At 43.9% G+C, this 19,943-nt stretch overlaps 1 protein-coding gene across 5 annotated transcripts in view; it reads right to left on the bottom strand.

Moving 5' to 3' along the window:
- Window positions 1-10,401, bottom strand: part of MYO5A (myosin VA) — a 117,451-nt gene extending 107,050 nt beyond the window's left edge. For 2 of the 5 annotated variants that reach the window (XM_081838629.1, XM_081838630.1), the window contains exon 1: window positions 822-1,137. In XM_081838629.1, coding sequence (XP_081694755.1) covers window positions 822-905 — 84 coding nt within the window. In that variant the 5' untranslated portion in view covers window positions 906-1,137. Of the gene's footprint in view, window positions 1-821; window positions 1,139-10,273 lie in introns of those variants that run through there. The other 3 variants (XM_081838628.1, XM_081838627.1, XM_081838631.1) reach the window with 3 other exon arrangements.
- Between the last annotated feature and the right edge of the window lie 9,542 nt (window positions 10,402-19,943).

Here is a 19,943-nt window from a genome sequence, read left to right as displayed (position 1 = left end):
TTTTTTGTTGGTAAGAAATACATGGGGAAACAAAAAGAAACAACTCCTAGCAGTGCTCAATTAACAACATGAACACAACTATAATATGATCATGGGACATGCAGAAAGTATAAAACAACACAGCCGCATGAATCATTCCCAAAATATAATGTTGTTCTTGAATCTTCCCACCACACTTTCCATCCTCTCCTGCCCCACCCTTTGAGAACCACTGCCTAAGTATATGTGGACAGGACTGCAGCTTAAATCTCTCTTCAGGTATGCTTAAATAGAAAAATACCTAACAAATTGTTTTTACTTGCTCTTTAGTTTTCTCAAAGCTTAGCTGATCACCGTATACTTAGATAAGTTTCCCTTCCTACAAAGGATTATGTTACAGAACTATCCAAAAGCAAATAGAACGCAAATCAGCATTCCAAAGCTGAAAAGCTTATTTTATCACTTGTTTTAGTATTAGTACACTAACAACGTACGGTAGGGAAACCTCCCTCAAAAGCCATGACAATTCCAAACATAGTACAGCGACAAGAAGAAAGTACACATACCAAAGACAGTTTCACTCTATAAAAGTTATCCTAACATAGTATGATTAACCTTGTTTACACAACTAAACCATACACCCTATGGCTTGCCCACAATATGTGTAAAATGTATATTTATATGCAATCTTGCATCCAATTAGAATTGAAGCCAGTAAGTTTCTTGTGTAACTGGACATAGGATTGCGGCCATGTTAGATAAAGTAGCAAGAAGTTAGCAAGCATAGATAATGGTGCTAGATTCACAGCTGAGGTATGTGTGAGAAGAGAAGATAAACTTACTTTAACATACATATAGTCCAAATCATCAACACTTTTCCAGTATCTCTGGTGGTGCAAACTCCTGGTCATCTGAGCAGCAAGCATTTTCGCCTTCACAAGCAATATGTCCTCCACACAGAAAGACGTATTTCTGAGAGTGGGCAAACTGATCAGCCACACAGTTCAGACTGATTCTAGCAGGCGCCTCCCAGCTCGTCTGCAAGACTGATATTATCCACTTTCAAAGCAACAGAAAAACCAACCATAACGCCCCTGTAAAGGGCAACGTTTGACAGCCATGTCAGATCACTGAATTCCTTCATTGTCAGGGCAATTTGACTTCCTTTGCAGCACAAAGAGCGAGAGTGTTTTCTTTCCGTGCCACTTGGAAGAATGATAAAACCCAACTGTCTTGTGATAGTCATCAAATGGTGATATTCATAAACATTCCTTCAAACATTACTTTTACAACAATTAAAAAAAAGTTCCTCTATCCATTTACATTAAGCAGAGAGCTTAAGTGCTCTTACATCCTATCAAATGATGGGCTCCCAATTACTTCCTCCATTAAAATTATAATTTAACAGACAGGGAAGCTCACAGGGAAGTTCATATTCCATAATCTGCACCATGAAGTAAAATCTGATGCTTAAAAAAAAGTTAAGGCTTCATGATTGCCCTCCCCCCTGTTTCTCTTACTCTTTATTCCAGCCCCTGTCAACCTCTCCCACATTCAGGCCTCCCTCTCTAACCTCCTGCTTACATCCATTATATGCAAAAAACAACAACAACCCCAAATTCTGCAAAAGGACTACTAAGTCACTATTGCTATCAACAAGACTATCATTCCGGAAATCTATATTCACACCTATAAAACGGACAAAATGGTTAAAAGGTTACTAGCTGTGCCAGGGCATAGATGAGGATGCTTCACAGAATGCACATCCCACTGTAAAATAACACAGCGCAAAAGGGTAGCACCGAAACTGCAATGTGCATTCTGATGCAGATTTGCATATCAGATTCATATCCAAAATTGCTGATACGATAAACGATACACATGTATCCTCAGGTAGATAGGGGCATTACCATGGAACAGCTCCCATACCCTGACAAAACCAGCTTATGCATAGTGTTGTTGTTGTTTAGTCATTTAGTCGTGTCCGATTCTTCGTGACCCCCTGGACCAGAGCACTTCTGTCTTCCACTGCCTCCCGCAGTTTAGTCAAATTCATGCTGGTAGCTTCAAGAACACTGTCCAACCATCTCGTCCTCTGTCGTACCCTTCTCCTTGTGCCCTCCATCTTTCTCAACATCAGGGTCTTTATGCATAGTAGCAAAGGTAAATATAGGAGCACCCCCAAGCTACATACCCATTCCTTCAGAAGGAGTACAGCCTCATCCAGAATTTCCCAAACTTCCAAACCTCAGAAGTGCTTGCCCAGAGTTCCCATCTTACCAGGATTCAGGATCGGGGAGGGGGTGTTTTTTGGCTCTCATCCAGCCCACCACTGCATCCAGACACCAGTTCAAATAACTACAGCTTCTCCTGATTCAGATTTAACAGAGAAGCAAATCTGGGCAATATCTGCATACTGATAGCGCAGTGCCCCCAGTCTCCTCATGGGTGCTCCCAGTTGCTTCAGCTAGATATCAAACAACATTGAGGTCAAAATAGTACCCTGAGAAACCCCACAGCAAAACTGCCAGGGGCAGATACATAATTCCACAAAGCTATTATCTGAACACAGCACCATAAATAGGGAGTGGAACTGCAATAAATATAGTGCCACCAATTCCCAATTATTGGAGGTTGCCCAGAAGGAAGCCATGGTCCATGGTATTGAAAACCACTGAAAGATCAAGCAAGAGCAACAAGGTAATACTCCACCCAACCCTCTCCTGAAGCAAAGCATCTATCAGGGTGATCAAGGTTGATTCTGTCCCCAAACCAGGTCTGAACCAAGACTAAAAAGAGCTTCCTCCAACATCATTATACATTAAAAACTTTCCTATACAGACGTACCTTGGAAGTCAAGTGGAATCCGTTCCGGAATTCCATTTGACTTCCAAAACGTTTGACTTCCAAGGCGCAGCTTCCGATTGGCAGCAGGAGCGTTCCACAGCCAATCGGAAGCCGCACCAGACATTCGACTTCTGAAATTCATTCGGAAACCAGAACAATCACTTCCTGTTTTTGATCGTTCAAGAGGCGTTCGACTTCCAAGGTTCCACTGTACAGGGCTGCCTTCAGATGTCTTCTAAATATTGTATACTTATACTGATTGTTACTGATCTCCTTGACATCTGATGGAGACATGGTTTAGCATTACAAAGATGAACCACAGTGAACTTTGGGCTCACCTCCTTCTCCTTGCAGTACAGCTGTGAGAAGATAAGGAAAGTTCTCTTTTAGATTAACCTCACTTTAGCATGCGGTCTTGTGGTTAGTCTTAACTTTGGTTAGTGAAAACAAGCCAGCTTCGTGAACTATTATTTGAAGTTGGTTTCTTTCCACTATCCATGGAGAATACTATGACCAGGTTAGGACAATAAGTTGAAAGTGGAAGCAAAAGATTCTGAACATCTCGCAGATGCACCGGAAGAGAGGGAGAAGTGTGTAAGCTCTACCTAGTAATACATAATCATGTTTTAGCATTGAATACTAATGAAATAATTCCCTCTTACATGAGAGGGAAGGAGGTAACTTCGTTTAAGATGATGCCTGCTCACAAACACTTGCATCCATCATCTAAAAACAAAAGTACCATGCTTTTTTTTTTAGAACTAACGGGTTTTCTCATATGTCAAATTACTAAAATCCGCATGTGTACTGAACAAAGATTTCTTTACTCATGTGACAGCTCCAGAGTTACATATTCATTTAATGCCAATACAGTGGTACCTTGGGTTACAAACTGAATTCATTCCGGAGGTCCGTTCTAAACCCGAAACCATTCTTAACCTGAGGCACGCTTTCGCTAATGGGGCCTCCCGTTGCTGCCACACCACCGGCACACAATTTCCATTCTCATCCTGGGGCAAAGTTCTCTACCCGAGGTACTACTTCTGGAGTTTGTAATCCGAAGTGTTTGTAACCCGAGGTACCACTGTTCCCCTGCTTAAAGCTCAAGACCTTTAGACAACATATTTCCCAGACACCTGCCTTTCGTGGATCTTGTTTCTCCAGTTCTAACATACGTAGAGAAACACAGGCAAGACTCCACAATATTTACGAAAGGTGCTAAGAAAAGCCACCTCAAGATACAGAAACAAGATTGATCTGTTTTAAGTGCTTGTATTCTATAACCTACCTAAATTAGGGGGTTGCTTGACTGTATGCTATAATATTCCCACTTGCTTCACATTTATAGCACACTTTTTACCATTTTAATAAAGTCCCATGATAAATGATTCAGGAGAACACAGGTAGCGAAGGGTGTACCTGGCTTGTACCTGCTTTTTATCACATAACAGCTAAGCACAAGTTACTGCTACTAACTCTTCTAGATGTGCATCAGTACACATTGTGGAGGGAATGCTGCATACGGAAGAAACTCAAAAATCTGCATTGTAAAGGTATGGTATGTGCGAATCCACTCTTACTTAGCATCACAGCAGTAGAACTCTGGAATTTTCCATTTCCAATCCTCTTTAAGCTATTCTGCTGAACCATCTCACAAAGTGCTGATTCATGTACTGTGTCACATCACAAAGGAGCAGAATACTGGGAGTGGTTAGTGGTTCTCAGATTTGAGCCTATTCAGCATTTATCTACTAACGATCTGCCACACCCCAGAGTAAATTGGCTTTGCTTTAGGTGGCAAAGGAATTTAAGAGCAAAGCACAAGTGCCACTGTTAGGAAATTGTTAGGGAAGCCTTTCAGGATGAAGCCAGACACATGCTATAAGACTTAACATGATTTTCTAATGTGGGTATCGAAGTCCAAAAGCATGTCACATATGAACACCCACATGCTTTCCATCCTAAATTGTGGACAGACGTGGCCAAAAATTGCCTGACTGATAACTGTGTCAAGGGTATGGAACACACAGGCTAAGTTGGTTAGAGCATGGTGCTGTTAACGCCAAAGTTGCAGGTTTGATCCCCGTATGGGACAGCTGTGTATTCCTGCATTGCAGGGGGTTGGACTAGATGATCCTCAGAGTCCCTTCCAACTCTACAATTCTATGATTCTATATTGTATTTCACGGAACACCTAACCATACTGGACAGAGCCATGATTGACTTTACAACTTTCCTTACTCATTGTTACTTTGCTTGCATTTGAAACACCATAACCCCAAGATGTACACAAGAAATAACTGCTGTCACTCTGCCGTATTTAAATTGGCTCTGCTGGATGTCTGCTCTTATTAGTGTCATTTAAGCAAGCCGCTTTAAATGTGCATGGGCCAATACAAAAGTGAGGATGTTTGTTCTGAAGGGTGTTTGGGAGGTTTCGTTGCATTTTTCTTGCCCTGTGAAAAACAACCCAACTAATTAACTCCGGCTGAAAAAATAATTGTTCAAGGAGCAAAAATTACAAGTTTAATTTTTAACTGTACAAGTCTACATGCATTTCAAAATACATCCCCTATGACCGATTTGTGGAGCAAGAACACACTTCCAGGAACAGAGCTCCATCTCCCAGAGTAGACAGCCCTGCCCAGGCTGATTTCATTTCCTCAGAAGAAACTCAGTGTTCAGATGAAGCACTCTAAACCACTATTTAGCAGTTGTTCTGCTCAAATTTTTCACGGCTTCAGACTTGTCAGTCTACAAAGCTGATTGGAAACTCTTTAGCTTAGTTCACATTTTCCGTTAGCTTAGGTACTGTTTACACAGTGTCTGGGTTTAGTTGGGAAGACTCAAACCTGTTTCTGTCTTGCTGTGCTATTGCAATTTTATGGCAAGTTTTTCCAAGAAAACTGTTTCTCTCTAGGCTACCAGTTCCTGCTGTCATATAACTGAGCTTGAAAACTGTGATGATGAAGTATTTCTAGCCACCAGGAAGGAAAAGATAGACAAAAGAATTGGGTAGCAGTGACTAGATCTTTTTGCAGGGTCTGGGAATCAAATTTCCAAAAAGCACTATGTATAGTAATTTTGAAGAAGTGTTTCATTTTTCAGTAACTGAATTACAGTAACATAGATGGTGGACTAGTGCTACTTTACTTCAGTAAATTGAAAGTAGCTTTATTTATTTCCAATGCTAGCATAACATAGATTTCTATACCATCCTTTACTGAAAATTATCAGTGTGGTTACATACACACACATTTATATTATTATATTATATTATACCATATTATTTCCATAAAATATTTAATTATATAAAAAGCAAAATTAAATATACTATTAAAGGACTGAACTCATCAGCCACTAAAAGCCTGCTTTAAAAAGTGTCATTTATTAACTGGTGTCTGAAAAAAATACAAAGTTGGGATGAGATGCAACTCAGTGGGGCGGTAACTCCACTATTTTCCAATTATATATTTGTAGGAAATGCTGGACAGCTCAACACATAAAATCCTAAAACTGAATACATTTTAAGCATTGAAAGCATATATAAAATAAAATGCAGAAACACAGTGAAGCATCTTCCCTTTATTACTATTATTTTATTTTATGATATTTTATTTTTTATTTAATATTATTGGAAGGACGATACAGCACAGAAGTGGGCAGCATCTTATTAAAAGAAAAACAGAAATCATCTTTTAAAAGTAGGGAGAAGTTAGAAAAGCACAACTTGAGATGTGCTTACCCGAGAAAATGTAAGCAAAGGTTCCTGCCACTTGTTTTAGAAAATGATGACTTTTAAACAGCTTGCTCCTGGCTGTACTTGCATCTATCACCACTGAAGTCAATGCATGATGTCATTAATGAGAACACTTATCTCAGTGAGAAGCCCATTATATTTATTTGGAGTTTAAACTGAGTCTCCTGCTGGCTACAATAAGGCCTAGGTACTTTTCTGCAGAAAAAACACAAATGTGACTTGTAGACAAACTCAGATATTGATTCATCTGCATTTAGATCATTTTGCTTTTTCTTCTGGGTAATTCCTAGGAAACAGAATATGGTCTAAGAGTGGAGGAACTTCTTTGACATGTGAATATTTTTCTATACACCATAATCACTTCACACAAACATTAGTTTGCTTGGTCTGTGGAAAGTGCCAACTCCAGCTGGCGCATAGATCCTGGTGTGATTCATGTCTGACAACACTTTACGCATAAATGCCCACTATAGCAAAAAAAAGATCCGGATGCTATAATGCCTTGTTTTCTTTTGTACCAATTACCAAATTGTGTAAATTACAATCTCCACATTAGCATTTCTCGTATGATTTAAACACAAATGAAGCCTTACATGCTCATAGTATCAAAAAAGAAAACACTAGTGGGCAGTTCATATTTTTATGACTCCTTCAATCCAGGAAAATCAGGTGCGCAGACAAATCCAACACACAAAGTCCTTTAATGTTGCTTTTAATTACAAAAAGTCTCAACTGCACTTACATGAAAGTAACGGTGCTGGAGGAGACTCTTGAGAGTCCCATGGACTACAAGAAGATCAAACCTATCCATTCTTAAGGAAATCAGCCCTAAGTGCTCACTGGAAGGACAGATCCTCAAGCAGGGGCTCCAATACTTTGGCCACCTCATGAGAAGAGAAGACTCCCTGGAAAAGACCCTGATGTTGGGAAAGATGGAGGGCACAAGGAGAAGGGGACGAGAGAGTACAAGATGGTTGGATAGTGTTCTCGAAGCTACCAGCATGAGTTTGACCAAACTGCGGGAGGCAGTGGAAGACAGGAGTGCCTGGCATGCTCTGGTCCATGGGGTCACGAAGAGTCGGACACGACTAAACAACTAAACAACAACAACAACCCCACTGAACTCAGTTGGACTTACTTCTGAATAGACATGTATAGGATTGCATAGTTAGTCTCTTCTCCACTCCCCCAAAAAGAATGGGCTTCATAAGATCACTTCAGCATGAAGTTTACCTTCCAGTCCCTACTTACACTGGACAATTATTCTTCTACTTCAAATGATTCCACATGCACCAGAGATAAGCTTTTCCAGAGAAGCCAAAAACTAATTAAAATTGTGTCCAAAATGATTTATAAATTAATAGCTAGTTCAATAACACACACAGTTAAAAGTACAGACTCTACCCCAAAGCTAAAAAGTAAACACAATATTAATATATACACTTACAAAAAGCTTGTACTGCAAGCTTTATGAACCCAAACTGAATTCCACCAAGCAGAATTAAAAGAAGAACCCAGACTGAAAAACATTCAGATGATGTTCCATAGATTGAATAAGAGGTTATGTTTTGAATGGCAAGACCCAAATTCTATGCTACCTATATTGTTCACAGAAAAATTGAAATGGATTGCATTGTATGGCTGGCCTGATGACTACCTAGCTAGCTAGGTTGTCTTTGTTATTAGAGCAGAAGATGAAGTTGACAATACAAAGAGAACCAGTGAAGTTTTGCCAGGAGACACAGCTTAGAATTCAAGCTTATAAATGCAATAAATGAGATTAAAATAGATATTAATTTAAATACATTAGAGATGAGAATTTGACATTCTCAATCTCTGGGCTTCACAGAACCCCATCAGGCTCGAAACAAAAAATATCGGTAGCAAAGCTAGGGATTAATTTGAGAAGCATATTCAAGAAGCATGGCCACAACACCCTGAGCTAGAGAACTCTGTGACAATACCACATCAATACATATTGAAAAGCTGATATTTCACATATCATGATATCTAATGTGATCACCGGAGACATATGATGCATCTACCAAGCCCTTTTTCTCTTATTCTGTATAGCATATTTCCCCCATCAATTTGTATGGAACAAGAGAAATAGCTGGGGAACTGTTATCTCCCTCCTCACAGGCATTTTTAAATAAATGAAAAGAACTTCCAAACGACAGCACGAGGCACATGACTGAGGTTTGGCTACACATGCAGTCAATGTGTGTGTTCCATGTCTATAGCTATGGCCATAATTAAAGTTTAGCTTGGGAACCAAGCGTGATGCTGCATGCTGCAATCAGAGTGTTCTTTGTATGAGTTATCCCAACACATCACACAGCCCAATTCATTAGCACTGAAGCTTCCCCAAGGGAGCTGCCGAGTCAGGCTGCTAAGAGACAAGGAGTTTGCATCGCCTGCCCTTCCCTCCCTTGGCATAACCTAGCTTTCATCCACCACCAGCTGCGCATCTCTGGAAAACAAGGGAACCTAAAAACCACCACTGCCAAGGACTGCACTCTGCATTATTTCCTTCCAAGCTGCAAGTGTTTTCATTACTGTGCAAAAACAAACACCAGCTGATTATAAGGAAATCAAGCATGACTCATGCTTATCTAACAGAAGATGTAAAAATGCAATGGTTTGAGAGCGGGCACGTAGCTGGGATTATTATGAGCAGAATTCCTCATCAGGCAAGCAGTAATACAAGCGACAAGGCAAACTCTCCTCCACCACCCAAAGCTCCAGCCGCAATAAATGATGCTAGGCTTTCAGGTGCCACAAGATGACAGCATGTGGTGGATATGTTAAAGAGGGGGGTGGAGAGAAATAGCTGAGGAAGAGGACATAAAACAAGGTAACATGTGAGCCAGCTGCTCCAAATGAGGAGCAGTCCCTTTGTTTTCTTCACTTTCAGGTCACCAGGAAGGAGAGAGGAAGGAGACGCAGGCAAGGAAGATGCTCCTCAGCCACAGAGGCCCTGAGAGGAAGGTGACAACCGGCCCATCCTAGCCCCGCCAGCCCCTGAATGCTACAGGGGGATATAACAGCATCGCAGAGTCAGAAGGGATCCCCGGGGGTCATCTAGTCCAACCCCCTGCAATGCAGGAATCCAAAGGAGCTCGCCCATGACAGGTGGAGCACCCAACCTCTCTGCTTGTGAGGGAGGCCGGCTCCTCGTTCCAGTGGCGTAGCGTGGGGGGTGCAGGGGGGGCCAGCCGCACCATCTGGGGGTTAGGGTTTGGGGGCACAAATCCACGGGTTAGGGGGCGCAAATCCACGGGTTAGGAGGTGCAAATTACTTGCCTTGCCCCGGGTGCTGACAACCCACGCTACGCCACTGCTTTGTTCCCTAACCCGACCCCCGAAAATAAAATTGAAAAAAGGTGGGGAGGGCAGAAAGAGAGATGAAGGCGAGAAATGGCTCATAGGGACCAAGTCCATCACTGCTGTGTGTGACTCATAGGCACCACCATCGCTCGTCGAGGGCCTGGCCCCATTCTCTACACACACACACAGGGCCGTCCCCTTGGCAACGAGGCCCACACCCCTCCCGCGGCGTTGCCAAGCACCCTGCAACGGCCTCGGCCTCCCCTCGCCATTCATCCCCGCCTTGGCAAGGCTGAGGGGAAAAGCGTAGGCCTCGTTGGCGCCCGTTTCTCGCCCCCCCCCCCCGCCGCCGCTCACCTTTGTGTACAGCTCGGTCGCTGCCATGGCTGCTGCTGCAGCGGCGCTGCTCCGGGCGGCCGGCCGCGATGGCAGCGGCTCTTCGCCTCCGGGCTGGAGCGAGAGAAGCGGCGAGGAAGCGAGGGAGGCCGGCCAGGCAGCCAGCCAGCCAGCCCGGGGCGGGGCGCAGGGCGGGGCGCGCGCCGAGAGCGAGGCGAGGAGGCGTCTTGCCGCGGCGGCGCCCCGCTCACGGCTGCCGTTTCTCCTCAGGAGGCGGCCGGGCTGGCCTCGCCATGTTGCTACCTGGGAAGGGCGAGGAGGATGGGGGTGATGCAGGCGCGCAGCCGGCTCCCTCCTCCTCCTCCTCCTCCTCCCGCTCCGGCTGCAGGGGCTCTTCGTGCATTGTGGGTACCAGCAGCAGGCGCCGGGGAAAGGCAAGGCGGCCCCGCCGGGCGGCTCTCTCGTGGGCGCGCGCTGCCTCCCACCGGCCGCGCGGGCGAAGTGTCGAGGGGCTGAGGCGAGGAAGGAGCCGCCTCAGACCCGGGCAGCTCGCTCCCTGCCTGGCCCAGTCCGGCCTCCCGCAGAAACCCAGAAGAACCGGCGGCTGGGGTGTTGTTTTTGTGCTTAGTTAGAAAAGGTTTCGCAGATTTGCATCGCGAGCCTTGGTTTGCATCCTTTCTCGGATGCATCCTTTCCATGAGCAGGGCCGGATTTTGGTTTGATGAGGCCCTAAGCTACTGAAGGTAACGGGGCCCTTTAGATGTCCAGCTGTCCTTGGTCAACAACAAATTGTCACTGTTTCTTGTGCTGAATATATGCTATATGGTCGTTTATGGCCCTAATAAGGTATCTAAAGCCAGTTCCGCATGCAGAATGTAGGCAGCCTATATATAAAGGTAAAGGGACCCCTGACCATTAGGTCCAGTTGTGACCGACTCTGGGGTTGCGGCGCTCATCTCGCTTTACTGGCCGAGGGAACCGGCGTACAATTTCCGGGTCATGTGGCCAGCATGACTAAGCCGCTTCTGGCGAACCAGAGCAGTGCATGGAAACGCTGTTTATCTTCCCGCCAGAGCGGTACCTATTTATCTACTTGCACTTTGATGTGCTTTCGAACTGCTAGGTTGGCAGGAGCAGGGACCGAGCAACGGGAGCTCACCCTGTCACAGGGATTCGAACCGCCAACCTTCTGATCGGCAAGTCCTAGGCTCTGTGGTTTAACCCACAACGCCACCCACACCTTATATATAGAAATGAGAAAACCTTTGATATTTTAGAGAGCCGGTGGGCCCCATTACTTACATCATAGGAGCCTACACAACACAAAACATTGCTGCTGCATGTAGGTTTTATTTTATTTGTTTTTTATCTTCTATTTTGGAAATGTACATCCAGGTTATTTTCCTTTAATTTTGGGGGGGCCGCCAAGAGAGTGAGGCCCTAAGCTATAGCTTGTTTAGCTCATACGTAAATCCGGCACTGTCCATGAGGCTCAGCTGGGCCTTACTGCGCCCAGATAAGTTCAGCAAGCAATGGATGGGGCCATGCGGCGTCCTTGAACAGACCAAAAAGTACAGTCGAGTCATTGACTGCGCTGTTTGCATTCTGTTGCCATTTGATCCCCTTGATGCTGGGAGCCAGCGAGAGTGGCTGGGGCAACTGTGTCAGATGAGTGGGGTTCAAATTTATTATTAATTTTTATAAATATCTTTTTTTCTGTACACCCATGCCTGTGTGTGCTTGATGGATATATTTGTGTTTTTATCTTGTATTTTTATGCTGTGAAGCCCCTTGATCTACAGTTGAAGGGCATAATAAAGATTTAATAAATAAATATGCATATGCACACACACCTGCCAAGTGAAGGTAATGCTTCATGCAACTGATGAAGGGAACTCCAGGAAAAAGGTGGGCTAGGCCTCAAGGTGTCACAAGACTCCTTGCTTATCTTTCTGCAACAGAAACCCAGCTAATCTTTTGAGAGTTATTCCCAAGTCTGTGTGCATAGGGCTATAGATGCACAAACCAAAGAGCCTAGGGCTTGCCGATCAGAAGATTGGCGGTTCGAATCCCCGCGACACGGTGAGCACCCATTGTTCGGTCCCTGCTCCTGCCAACCTAGCAGTTCGAAAGCACGTCAAAGTGCAAGTAGATAAATAGGTACTGCCGCGGTGGGAAGGTAAACAGTGTTTCCATGTGCTACTCTGGTTCGCCAGAAGTGGTTTAGTCATGCTGGCCACATCACCCGGGAAAACTGTCTGCAGACAAACGTCGGCTCCCTTGGCCAATAAAGCGAGATGAGCACCGCAACCCGAGTTGTCTGCGACTGGACTTAACGGTCAGGGGTCTCTTTACCTTTACGCTTTACTGAAGACGGTGGCATTCATGAGTATACCTGGTTACATAGTATTACTCTGTTACAGTGGAATCCTAAGGATATTTACTCAGGAATAAGTTCCAATAAAATTCATTTCCCAGGTACATTTAGGATTGCAGTCTTTTGAGTGGGGGATGCTTTCAGAAACCTGTTAGAGTCAGCTTTAAGCAGTTACATGAAATGTTAACTTCAACTAGATCTGGGCAAGTTTCGGCAAGATTTCAGCTTCATGGAGATAATATTTCATCTCAGGAAGTTGGCTCTAGTCCACTAAAGTGTATGCCATACTTAGTAGATTTGTTACAGGACATTCTTAAGCATTTTACTCAAAAGTAAGTGCCATTGAGTATATAGAGATTTACTCCATACTAATAAGCTAACACTTGCCTTCTAATAACTATGCAGTCCAAACCCCAAACCCACCAGGTTGGAGAGGATTAGGCTATGGAGCAACCACCCCTTCCTTGGCAATGGGGAGCTCCCACTGGCAGAAATACCCTCACCCTAGCACTGGAAAACATGCACAATGTAGAAATCCATTCACTTACTGGCAGACAGAAGTCTTGCCTGCTTGGAGTGATGTCCAAAACAAGGAGACATGAAGGGGATGCAGCATGCACAGGAGTGAGGGATACATACATATTAAAATCCTGCTCAGACTGCTGCCATGTCATTACAGGCAGGCAGATCCATGGTATCCAAAGGAGGGGCATATATGTACATACCCCAAAGGAAATAATGGGCTGGGCCTGATTCAGGCCAGCATGAGAACCCTTTCTGGATGTGGAGAGGGCCCCACAACCCAAAATGCACAGCACTGATAGGACATAAACCCCATATCACCAGTCACAAATACTAGCTGCCCCTTGCAGTGATTCTGCTCTTTTCTGGAAGGCTGGTCTCACCTAAGTGACATCAAACAGATGGTGGCTATCAGTGACAGGACTTTTTTTAGTTCAGATAGCAAGATTGTGGAATACCTTCCAAGCAGAAACCCACTAGGCACCTCCTCTTCTAGCTTTCAGCTTTATGCTTAAAGAGCCTTTATATTTCAATGCCATGCTTGCCGTTTTAAAAAAAGTGTTAGATTTTTTGTCTGCAGAATTGTTCTTTATCTGCTTATTAATCCTTTTGAAATTTAGGTTTTCCATACTATTTCCTTATTTTATTGTTTTGTTAACTCTTGGAAGTCGCTTTGTGTGTGTTTAACAGAAAAGCAAGGTAATAATAATAAGCATTTTTCCCCAAGTAACTGCACATATAATCATAATCGTTGCTGCTTCCTCTTAAGAACCCTCTCTGATGACAATCTCCAAATAACTATCAGATCCTGTGTTTCATCAGTACGTTCCATTGCTGTCAATGTGGGCTTCCTGTGGAAGTATATTTTGAATTGATCACTGTGTAAGATTACACACTACAGTTGCAATGCATTTCAGGCATGCAGACTAATCCTTTGAATGCTTACACAAGAGCAAGACCCCATGAGTTCAGAAGGCTTTCTTCTAGGTAAGTAGTAGCGGGTCAGTAGTAGCTTTACATCCCTTTCATTTTAGCTTAACTTACTCCCAAGTAAACCTGCCTAGGGTCAGGTTGCAAAATGTCCCACTCAAGTCAGACATACTTCTTAGTAAACAGGCTTGATCTATAGCCATGTGTTTAAGAGCTCAGGGATAGCACAAAATGTTAATGGTATAGTGAATATATAGTGGTTGCCTCAAAATGGAGAGGCATTCAAATAAGCTGTTGTGGGAAATTAAAGGAGCATCCAGCTGCTGTAATTAAGAGGGGGTTTATGTCCAGGAATACAGCATGCTAGCAGTGAGAGTGGCTGTAAAGCATATACCTACTTAGGGAATCGTCAGTTCATGTAATTTAGAGAAATGGGGACTTGAGGAGCATCCAGTCGCTGTAAAAGACCAGACTTAAGACTCTTATGCTAGATATGTTTAAAATCCAGTCCTAACCACTTATTCGTAAGTAAATTGGGCAGAAAGTGGCACTTGGAGGACCCTCTGCATCCTATTGGTTTCAGAGGGACTTGTTTCAAATATGACCAGGGTTGTAGCCATGCAGCTTATTCCGAAGGAGAAGGATGTTCACTTCATAGGCCTTTGGACCGTATTGATGGAATTGTCTTTGAAATGTATGTGATCATGATTTGTTGCTTTAGGTAGTAATACAACACTCAGGGTGGCACTGTGGTCTTAGGTAGACTCCAAATGCTACAAGGGGGAGCAGATTATATAGGCTAATCATCCAGTTCTTCTAAGTGGAGTTCAACTGCATTTGTAGGAAGCAGGCAGAAGATCTGGAGAGATACAGGTAGAGCACAAAGGCGATATGGTCTCAGGTTTCCATAGTGAGGAAGTTATAGGATTAAGGCACATCCAGCTATTTTCAGAAGCAGAGAGAGAGGTAGCGGGTATCAAACCATTACAAGGAAAATTGACATGTTCTTAGGACTGTTTATTTAGCAGTTGGGCATCATTTGTTTCATTTCTTCCATAGAATTAAAAGTACAATATATTCAGTTCCTGGATGGTCTCTTTTCTAGCCTCAGAGCTTCTTAGCTTCAGCAAATTTGGAAGACAGCTGTTTATAGTTTGTTTTGTAATAACTAGCTGGTTAGAGAGAATGTGTGTGCACATAGACAACAATCTCACCACCACCTTTTCTATAAAAGCTTATATATCTATAGAAGTCTGTTCCTTTTAGACAAAATATGAATTTATATATTTGGTATGCATATACCTCCCCCTCCACAACCCTGGGAAAGAATTCTGCATACACCCATGTTTATATTTTAACTGTGAGAGTAGGAGTTTCTGCATCGAGTTCCAAAATAACTTGAGCAGTCATGGGTAGTATGCGTATTGAGGCCTCAGCCAGCAAAATGTATTGGAGCTGACCTGACCTTGCTCACAAGTTCTCTGACTTGCATAGGAAGTAGAGAAACAGAAGCAGCTGCATGGAGATCTCTGCAGCTTCATCTTAGCTCTGCTCCTCACTAGAAATTTGACACAATAAGCCAAATCCTGTTTTTTTTTATTATATGATGCACACAAAGTTCAGAGAGCAGGTCCTATACACCAAGAACAGCCAGCATTTTATTTCTGCATAGTACAAAAATTGCAGCATCCACATCAAGTGTGGTCACTGTATGGTGGATGCTTTTAGCTGCCTCAGCTCTGGGCTTCCTCCTCATTGTAGGGATTTATTTATTTTTATGCATGTGGCTTTGTGGATACAGTATAGAACACCCCCACTTGTAGTATGAAATGGTACAACCCAGGAAGAGGTTTAATACGTTTGTTCCAGCAACTCTAGTCTACTTTCGCAGAGATCTAAGCATTTTGTATCGTCACATACATGTTCTGTGTGATGCAGCAGTACTGAAATCCAGTGACATCAAAATGGCTGGAAAGTAGACCAAGCAACAACAGGGCTCAGTCTGAGTGGGAACTTCCTGGGGGGGGGGGGGAACTGCTCTGGAAGTAGTTACCACTGTGCAAGAGATGCATCCGATAGAGAAGAGCTCCACCTAACAGCATCAAGGCAACTTATTGTACCTGCAGTTTGTTCCTTGCATTCAATTGAACTGGGGGTTCAGGAACTGTGAGACACTCTCAACTTACCTTCAAGGCAGAGTGCAGAAAGTATATGGATGCATTTTCTTGGCTGCCTTCTCTTAATAACAGAATGACAAGAGTGTTTAAATATTAACTTGCATAGATTTAAGGATTTGCTTTCATGCTGGAACCAATCCCAACCATGTCTGACCTACCCAAGGAGGATGATGAAGGATGTGTGCCATTTACAAAGAGGGATTTAAAATCATGCCTTTTTTACTTTACACCATGAAATGTGTTGCCCCCTTTTTTAAAAAAATGTATTTATTATTCAACCTCTTTAATAAAATGGCTTCCATATAGAACGTGCTTGGAAATAATCTGCGTTGTTATATAAAACCAGGCTAGAATGTGGTTAATCTTTTCAAAACCTCTCTCCAATCCCCAAACACATTTTCTAGATTTACCTGGAATAATTCTTATCAATTTAGATGTTTTACATGTGTAATATGTCGCAAAGGAACCTGGTCTCTTGCCCCATCATTTCTCTAAGCCAGTTTCCAGTTCTGTGGAAATGCACAAAGGTACCATATTCAGAAAGCCTACTTGGGAGAGCTGATAACCTATCTGACTGGCTGTCATTGGCCAGAAAGAGCCAAAGGACATCCAATGGCAGGGGATAGACTGAACCTTTAAAGGCCGAGGTTCCCAGAGCCCCCTGACCTCAGAACATGGGAAGATACCTCCAAAAAATTTCATAATTTGGCATAATATTTGGACTGTTTGATTACTGAATATGTATAATTTGGAATATTTAATATTGTTTGATTGGATTGTTAAAGTGGATAATTTAATAAATAGTATTTTTTTAAAAAAAAACAACCTAAAGGCGGAGGTTCCCTTGCAGCTTTGTTCACTTTCTCACCAGTAGGCATCCAGGCTGGGTCTTCCAGGCTTGGTATTCCTCCACTTCAGCCAACTGATAAACAGACTAGAAATACCATACTACAGTGTACAGGCCAGGACTAATCTTGTTTTAGAGCCACAGTGCTCTGGTTTATCTGCTTTCCCACTACCTTTGATTTCTAATGAAGTTTCAAAATTGGACAAGTGGCGTCAGCGTGTGATTGCCACCCTCAGGATTCTGCAAATCCCATGTGCCTAGATTGCTTTTGGTTCCACTATTGGAAGTCTAAGACCAGAGTGGGAAAAGTCAGGAATCTGTCCTATTCTCAGTGATAAGCAGAAGGCTGGAGCTGGTTTTATGCTCGGTGAAAATTGCAAGTGATTGGCTGGAGGCACGAGGTAACGTTGGTCTGGGATCCCAAGATTAAACGATTAAGTGCCTATCCTCAGTTTCCCCCTTTACTTTTGGGGGGTTGGTGGCAACTTTTACCAGGAAGATTTAGCTGGCAGCACTGCAGGGCTGTAGTGCAACAGTAGGGCAAGGAACAAGGGTAACAGCTGCCTTCAACTCAACTATAAGATTCTGAAAGACTATGTAAGCTTTGGCAGACTACTGACAAAAATAAGTCGTAGCCAGGATGACCAAAAATAACATGCCTAGCATGAGTTGTGGTGGAAAGCAAGGTTAAGGGTACTTTCACACAGATTATTTTGCATCAAGGTGTTTGAGATATTAAAACTAAAAATTCCTTCCAGTAGCACCTTAAAGACCAACTAAGTTAGTTCTAGGTATGAGCTTTCGTGTGCATGCACACTTCTTCAGATACGAAGAATCGTATCTGAAGAAGTGTGCATGCAAACGAAAGCTCATACCTAGAACTAACTTAGTTGGTCTTTAAGGTGCTACTGGAAGGAATTTTTTGTTTTGACTATGGCAGACCAACACGGCCACCTATCTGTAACTGGAAATATTAAAACTGATAATTTGTGGTTTAAGTTTTTACTTCTTGGGATTTTCTCCAGAAATGGCAAATCCATTGGGGGGGGGGGGATATATAGACTGGCATTTTGATACCATCATCATGTAGATGCTGCAAGGAGCATAAATTCCACAATAAACACCAATCTGGACATACTCGATGATATAAATGGTATAAACCCCTCTCAACTTACCTTTTGTATTTGGAGTGCCTCAGGCCTTTTAGAGTTAACAATAAAGCCTCCAAGATTGATCAGCTCAATCTTCCCATTATAGAAACTTGTTGATATAGCTATATTTAAACAGTGTAGATACAGTGTACATCTATTTATAGAATCAAGCCCAGAACTGTAATACACCATTTCCTATACCGTGTATAAAAAAAACCAAGAGACTGCATCAAGTGGCGTTTCACCAGGTGCAATGCATATTATATTTTAGTCAACGTGTAATAAATGCTTGGGGTATGAAATCAATCTAGTCCTGAACTGAGTTTGTAAGTTTATCCAGGTACTTTGAGATATTGATACAAGACAGCTGCCATCACATGGCTATGCTCTGCCCTACGCAAAGCAGCCTTATTCTGTTGTGTCTAGCTATTTTGGTCTTGCTCCCCCAACAAAATATATTGCATCGTGAGAGATCAATCACTCAGTTGGCAGCATGAGTGTGTGCAAGACTGTGGGCACTAAGCATCTCATACAGGTGTCTCAGCCTCTGCAATAGCCTCTGCTGGCGAAGGTGTCATTGACCCAGTTTAGAACACAATAAGCCTGCTGGATCAGACCAAAGGCACATCAAGGCCAGCATTCTGTTCTCAGTGGCCAACCAGATGCCTGCGAGCAGGACCCCAAGTACAACAGCACTCTCCTTGTGATTCTCAGCAACTGGTATTCAGAGACGTACTGATTCCCAACAGTGGAGGTAGAATAGAGCCATTGTGGCATAAGGTAAGGGCTGGCTGCCATATTTCTTCATAATGGTATATCTACTATTCAGGGCTATAACCTGTATTTCAGTGTTTCCCAACCGGTGTTCCGCGGCACACTAGTGTGCCGCGAGACGTTGCCTGGTGTGCCGTGGGAGGGCACACTCATTGAAATTAGAATTAGACTTTTGCCCCCCGCCCGCCTTCAGAAGAGGTCCAGGACCTCTTTGCTCTCCCCTGCCTGCCTTCCCGGGAGAGCGGAGAAACGCAGCGTGTTTCTCCGCTGTCCCGGACAGCTTTTGAAGGCAGGCAGAGGGGAGCAAAGACTTTCGCCCCCCGCCCGCCTTCAGAAGAGGTCCAGGGCCTCTTCTGAAGGCGGGCGGGGGGCAAAGGTCTTTGCTCCCCCGTGCCTGCCTTCCCGGGAGAGTGGAAAGTCTTTGCTCCCCCCCTTCAAAAGCCGTCCGGGACAGAGGAGAAACGTGCTGCGTTTCTACGCTCTCCCGGGAAGGCAGGCAGGGGGAGCAAAGACTTTTGCCCCCCCGCCAGCCTTCAGAAGAGGTCCTGGACCTCTTCTGAAGGCGGGCGGGGGGCGAAAGTCTTTGCTCCCCCCGCCTGCCTTCAAAAGCCGTCCAGGACAGCGGAGAAACACGCTGCTTTTCTCTGCTCTCCCGGGAAGGCAGGCAGGGGGGGAGCAAGGACTTTTGCCCCCCGCCCGCCTTCAGAAGAGGTCCTGGACCTCTTCTGAATGCGGGCGGGGGGCGAAAGTCTTTGCTCCCCTCTGCCTGCCTTCAAAAGCTGTCCGGGACAGCGGAGAAACACGCTGCGTTTCTCCGCTCTCCCGGGAAGGCAGGCAGGGGGGAGCAAAGACTTTCACCCCCTGCCAGCCTTCAGAAGAGGTCCTGGACCTCTTCTGAAGGCGGGCGGGGGAA

Source organism: Podarcis erhardii (assembly GCF_964252035.2).
Source record: "Podarcis erhardii genome assembly, chromosome: 14".
Classification (NCBI taxonomy): Eukaryota; Metazoa; Chordata; class Lepidosauria; order Squamata; family Lacertidae; genus Podarcis; species Podarcis erhardii.
This window is presented reverse-complemented; position numbering and strand designations above follow the sequence as displayed.